The following is a 6,590-nucleotide window of genomic DNA, read 5'->3' as shown; positions in this document are numbered from 1 at the left end:
CCTTGTCCAAAACTGTGCACTACTAACATAAAAGCAAACAAGCATTCTTCTTACGTCATTCTGTGCATGAAGGAAGATAAAAAGCATTTCTCAGCTTAAGGTCGTCAGGCAGGCTAGACAGTCATTATTTTAAAAAGCAGAAAGTAGTTAAGAAAATTTGTAGCAAAAGTCACCCGCAAACAAGTAAGGACTCCACAAAAACTCCAGCTAATGAAAGATGTTTCCTTCTTTATTATTGTGTAATATTTCTTTCACAGAAACATGATATTTACAAATATACACATATAGACTGCTGATCATAAAATGTTACTGAAGAATTAGTCAAAAAATCAATTTACAAAAACCAAAAACTCTCCAAAGATATTCTGGCTGAAAAAGTTTAATGAAATTTCAAGGAGACGCTTCTGTACAGAAAGATAGGTTTTAGCTCCTTGAGTTCTGGTAATATTAGACAAGTTGTGAGCTAAGCTCAGTTGTACATTTGAGATGAGGCAGTTTTTTTTATATTGTTCTTTTTCACACAATTCCTTGATGGTCAGTTTAACAGGTCTCAGGAGGCACTAGTTTGTATGTTTTTGGAAGCTGCAAGCATTGCTCTCACTTTGGCCATAAGATCCTGTAGAAAAGAAAAGGAAAATGATCAGACGCGTGGGCTTTGAACAGAGCTAAAGCATGTGATTACAAAAACCTGAGTGAAAGGGTCAGCTTATGCTCCAGGCACACAGAATACTAAGGTTCACGATCACCAGATATTAACAGTCCCTAGGCTAAATGAGCGAAATAATTTGGAGAAAGTTCCTATGACAGCAGCTGAAGTCTGGTTTTACTACAGAGGCTGGGTTCACACAGAATATTTATTTACACATAGTGGGAAACCTCTGTTTTCCTGAATATTCTTATGTTGGGTTTCTCAATGAAAATGGATCAAATATGGTATGTAAGGTACCAGTATACTGGTATTAATTCTGAACTACCACCACTTCCCTAGTGGAACTAAATCTTTAAGCAATATTAATTTATGGAAAGAATAATCTGTCCATTGAAAAAAATGAGAATATAAAAAGCAACTCTGATTTTATATTTTACATTTTCCAACATATAATTAAGAGCTTTCCTCCTCTAAACTTGGCATATTCAATTTAAAGAAAGTTAAATATGCATGAAGACTCTAAGAGGATGAGTGAAATTAAAAATTTTGAAGAGTGACACCATGCAGTAGCTTTTAAAAAAGAAATGTGATTATTTTGACAGAGGTTGTGTATCTTAAAACTGTGATAGGGAAGCTGAATGCATTTAGATTATTGCACAGCATACAGAGGCACATACTTGATATGCCATGATTCACAGCAAAACTGGAATATATCAACGAAATTGTAACAACAAAAGTTCTGAAACACGAAGAGCAACAAGGGTAAGGTGAGTTGAAGATGCTGCTTAATACAAAGCATACACTTCCAATACAAGAGGAAATATTTTTTCCTCTACTGCCAACACTACAAACTTAGTCTTTGCCAAGGTATTTCTCCTTCCTTCTTTCATGAAACTTGTTAAGAGCACTTGTTAAGATGGGCTCTCAGTTATACCTGCTATTGTAGCATAATGCGGACTTTCATCTCGTTAACAATGGATACACTGCAGCATCATGAATTTAGCTTGAACTTTAGAGGTTTGATAAAACTTGAAAGGACAATAGGTAGAGAAGCAACAAAATTATTTTTCTCAAAAGCAAACAAATTAAGAATGACAATGAACATGTGTCTACATTATATGCGATGCTCAGAACTGTACAAGATAGTAAGAGAAGAAAATGATATGATGGACACACTTAATTAGGCAACATATTCTGAATTTGTTTATTTGTACCTGAGTGATTTTACTCTGCACTGAAGACACAATTGCTGAAGAGATTTGGCCATCTTTTTCCTGAGAAACTCCCCTAAAAAAGTAAAATTAGAATTAGACATTTATAGTAAATTTTTAAAAAATGCATTTCACTCACCATCACTGTTTTTGGTTTTATTGTACAAGTCTCTCATGTTAGTCAACAGTTGTCTCATTCAACTGGAAGCCATGATAAGTCACAGTCTGAAGAGTCACTTGCACAACTGATATAGAGACATCTGAAGAATAGCCTAGGAATTTTTCACAGGACTGTTCTATATTCTGCAGAAATAATTTAATTATGAATCTTGCACACACATTACAATTCAAACAACTCTATTCAATTCTACTTCAAAGAGTTACCCTAGTTAGTGAGTTTCCAATTTCTAACTTAAGATTAGGTTGCAGAATTTTCTGCACCAGTTTTACTGTAAGAGTACGTCAAGACTTTTCCTCGAGTAGGCAACAGAGATCCAATGTCTTATCAGAGTGATACACATAGGGCTGTCCTCCCCGTGTCTTCTACTTTTAATATGCACCTTCAGATACACACAGAGCTCCTCATCATACAAGTTAGGTCAAAAGACACACAGTCAAGAGACATCAGCACGGCAGTGTTACAGGAAAAGTCTGTATTACCTGGAGCGTTCCTGGCTGGATTCCCTGCTCTCCACAGGAGAGACACTAGTTGAATGTACAGAATTTTTGTGTGTGGATGGTTTGCCTGGTGACACAGATGGTGAAGGAGACCTGGCTTTGGACTTGGTACGTGATCTAGACCGCCTCTTCTTCTTCTTTTCATGGGGACTTCTGTGAGAAGAAAATATTTTATTGAAGGATATTTAAACCAATATTACACTAGCTCAGTTGAAGTTACTTTTCGCACTTCTACAAGCTTATGTAGCCCTCTTCCACAGGATACTTCTGATGCACTCAGTGAGAATTACAGTCCTACCCCAATATTGCAATTCTATGGTTGTGCAAAATACTTTCTCAGAAGCTCTTTTTAACATCTTACACTAGGCAACTAGTAGAACCTGAGGTTCTCACTTGGAATACTGCTTGAGGGGCACACAGGAATTACTCACTCATAAAAAGCTCAAGTAACCTAAATAGTTTTAGCAGACCTTGAACCCAAACCTTGCTTTCATTACACCACTGCAAAGAATCTACTCCATAATTGAAGATGAAAACTGGTCCATCACAGCACCCACATTTTTACTTGAAAATTTAACAAGTCAGTCCTAACAAGGCTGAAACAGCAGATTTTCTGCAATCAGAGCTGCAAAATACCCTCATCTATGTTTAACTACAATATTCCTTCTTCAGTCTACATTTTTTGCACTTACTGCCACATTTTGTTGTGTAGCGTTCTGTTTTCCAGTTTGTGGCCTAACAAAAGTTTACAGTTTCCAGCTATGTAAACAATACTGTTTAAAGAGAATCCATTTGTTTCACAATTGTAATCATCATTTACCACTTTTAAAAATAATTTACAGCTTAAAATGCTAAATGGTCACGCAGCAGACACACCAACACTGCATTAAAAATAGCACAGGGCTGTGAAAAAATTATTGTATACATTTTTAGGAAGAAAAACATTTCAAGCTTCCATATCTTTTCTGCTCAACCAAGTTTGCATGCTGAATCCCACAGAAGCCTCTATTATCTGGAGCTGATGAATGCGAAAAACTGAATCAGTTGAACTATACTGATGAAGTTCTCAATTACGCATACCACACACAATTAATTAGAGGCTGTCAAGAGATGGAAAGTTATCTTAAAAAACAACTGAAATTTTTTAATAATCATGAAGTTGAAAGTGATCTCTCTGCTCCTTATTCCACAAGAGATATGGAGAAATATGTTAAAGGCTAAATATTCACCAATGAGGAGAAAAATTCTGCATGCTCAGTTGTAACTTCAATGAGTTTGGTTTTGCATACATGTTAGGTGTACATATACAAGCATGAAAGATTTTCACTTCCTTGCATGTTGAAGACACAACAAGACATGAAACATCCGGGACACAAGACATTTCAAAGCCTTCTCGAAACACACTTTGTAGATGCTTTTCTTCTGCAGTTGGTGAGCTGAAATAATGGTTGGTATGCCATTTTGATTATAATAGGTTCAGAGAGACTATCTGCAAGGTGTTCTCATAAAAGGCATCTCCTGATTCATCGTTCACATTCACCTCTGCTGGTACAACAATTGCTACATGTAAGGCAGACCATTTGTAAACTGGAGTTTCCCCTTACCTGTGCAGAGATGATGAGACACCAAGCAACATCAGTATAAATAACAATACCGGGACATGGCCTTTGTGCAGAGCTCACATAGCTTGTACAAACAGAACATGAGAAAATGACCCACCAACAAGGAATTACAAAATTCCAAAAAAAAAAAAATCAGAACTTTCACAGCTAGGAGATAGTAGTGTATTAACATTCACTGATTTGGTTGTACATCATATGCAAGAATGGGGAAAGAAGAACAAGTGCATCTATTATTTTTTTTCTCCACGGAAGTATTTGTCCATTAAAGCAAAGCTCCAGAACAATAAGTTCTACCTAGGGAGTATACAACACATCAGGCAATGTTTAAAGTCTCGTACGATGCCAGGACATAATCTTCTCCAGGACCAAGCGTACTTACTTGGAACGTGGGTGTTTCCTACTATTTCCAGGACTATTACTAATACGATAAGCTGTTGGAACACTTCTTTCATCTCTCCGCCTTTCTGGTGTGTGAGCCCTTCTCCTAGGTGACCTCGATCGTGACCTGTGCAGGACAAAAACATCCACAAGTTTGCTTCTTGTTACTTATTTCACTACTTTTCTTTCATTGGAATTGTGCTGTCACCAAACGCAAATACAACACCTTGCAAATGCCTATTTTATACCAACATGGGGCATTTAGTCTCCAAGACTTGTCAGCTGCATAAAAATTTCTTACCCATCCAAGACATTTAGGATGTAGTTATCCATTGTTTTTCACTCCCAACAGGGAGGGAGAAAAGGCAACTATTTTTTGGCATTGTATGCTAATGTCAACTTCTGTATTAGTAGGTGGGAATGTTTTACTTTAGCCCTGTCACCTTTTGTGGGAACAGAGTTTACTAACATTGGTATACAGAAGTCCAATTTGGCTCAAAGCCTGGGACTGTCAGGCCCGACCTTGTCTTCTCAAATTAGTGGTATGATTTTTAGAACTGCTGCATCACAGAGATAAATACAAGTTTTCATTTTCAGCACATCTCCAACACTGACAAGTCCAGGAAATGTCGTCCCTGGTGCTGCAGAATAATCCTAGCACAGCCAATATTTTCATTTGTGCAAGTGACCAACAACCCATGATCGGCATTGTTTGGCACTGGCACTTCAACTTGAGATATTTTTCCTAGAAAAGTGAGAGAGAGAAAGAGATCAAGAGGAAAAAAGAAAGCATGCCCAGTTAAGATCAGAGATCAACTTAAGAGCTTAGCTCTTTTTCTCTATGATTTGGAATTAAGTGGATGTGCAAGTAAAATCTGAGTATTTCTTAATAACAAAATAAATGGAATGAGAAAAGTCCTGAGAGATGGAGGGGTGAGGGTGGGGGGGGAAGATGAAGAAGGGGGCAATTCAGGGACCTGGCTTGGAAAAAAGAAAGAAAAAAACAAACCCCAAATCTGTCCAAAATTCCTGATAGTAACAGTTAGTTTTGTTCTCACTAAAATATATAGTTCTAATAATTTTAATTCTATTTGCTTATTTTAAAGCCTTTCTTATTTATTTACTATAGCTAAATAATTCCATGTATACCGAACATTCATGTTCTTGAAAATACCTAATTTGCAGTGACTAAAGGACAAGCCATTTGTGAAATCACTGATCTTCTGCAGACTCACACCATATATATAATATATATACACACACACTCCTGAGCCATTTCACTTATACCTACAACAAAAGAGATCAACTGAAAATGAAAAAAAATAATCACAATGGCAGTTAAGTGCTGCAAATTAACTGCTTTGACACTTAGAAATCTGATCTTTACCAGGCCATTCAGAAGGATTAAAAAAGGAAAAAAACCAACAGATTATAAAGTTTGGGGTCAGTCAGACACCTTGACATTTTACCAGGATTTCCCTCAAAAGAGCTCCAGCAGTCAAATCTTTTCGTTGTCGAAGTTGCCTGATAATTTTCCCGCTCTGTTGCTGCTGCCATTGATGAGCTGCTCAGACTCCGCTCCATGCTCAGTGTCCCTGTGGATGCTGTGAGTCTGTGATACGGAGGCACACACTTCACATTCAGAATAAAATGTGCTAGTTTTGGTATTAACTAGAATCCTGAAAAGGCTCAGTCCCTTAACCAAAAGCTGAACCTTAGTGAAACATGCCTATATGGACCAGCCTAAAAAAAGTCCAAACAATCAGAAAGAAAAAGGCATTAGGTTCATTTTTATGAACTGACGTTTGTGGTTCTACAACATTCGTCCAATCACCAAATTTAAGAACTTTGGCCATTAGCTTCAAACAATTAAAAACAACTTAACAGTTTTACTGCAATACATCAATTATTACTTTCATTAGACTGTTATTTCACAAAGCACTCTCTTTCTTTAGTCAATATCACCTGTGTTTAGTAGGGTCCCAAAAGTTCAGAGGGTTACGAAGCTTGGCATGCCTCATTACAAAACAGGAATTAAAACTACAGGAATAG

The 6,590-nt window shown here is 36.9% G+C and overlaps 1 protein-coding gene across 1 annotated transcript; it reads right to left on the bottom strand.

Annotated features, from left to right (window-relative positions):
- Window positions 1–205: 205 nt before the first annotated feature.
- On the bottom strand, window positions 206–6,146 carry LOC104461208 (splicing factor, suppressor of white-apricot homolog). Its single transcript, XM_010072710.1, has 5 exons — window positions 5,995–6,146; window positions 4,540–4,665; window positions 2,521–2,691; window positions 1,864–1,936; window positions 206–616 (listed from the first exon to the last, which is right to left on the bottom strand). The coding sequence occupies exons 1-5, from the start codon at window positions 6,120–6,122 to the stop codon at window positions 551–553; spliced, it is 564 nt and encodes a 187-aa protein (XP_010071012.1). The 5' UTR covers window positions 6,123–6,146; the 3' UTR covers window positions 206–550.
- Window positions 6,147–6,590: the final 444 nt, after the last annotated feature.

The sequence above is a fragment of the Pterocles gutturalis genome, unplaced genomic scaffold (assembly GCF_000699245.1).
Source record: "Pterocles gutturalis isolate BGI_N339 unplaced genomic scaffold, ASM69924v1 scaffold25332, whole genome shotgun sequence".
Lineage (NCBI taxonomy): Eukaryota > Metazoa > Chordata > Aves > Pterocliformes > Pteroclidae > Pterocles > Pterocles gutturalis.
This window is presented reverse-complemented; position numbering and strand designations above follow the sequence as displayed.

Coding starts and splice junctions, on each gene's coding strand:
- LOC104461208 (XM_010072710.1), bottom strand. CDS start 6,122: ATGGAGCGGAGTCTGAGCAGCTCATCAATGGCAGCAGCAACAGAGCGG. Junction 4,666..5,994: donor AATCCTGGTAAAATGTCAAG/GTGTCTGACTGA, acceptor TGTCCTGCACAG/GTCACGATCGAGGTCACCTA. Junction 617..1,863: donor TGCAGAGTAAAATCACTCAG/GTACAAATAAAC, acceptor TCTTTTCTACAG/GATCTTATGGCCAAAGTGAG.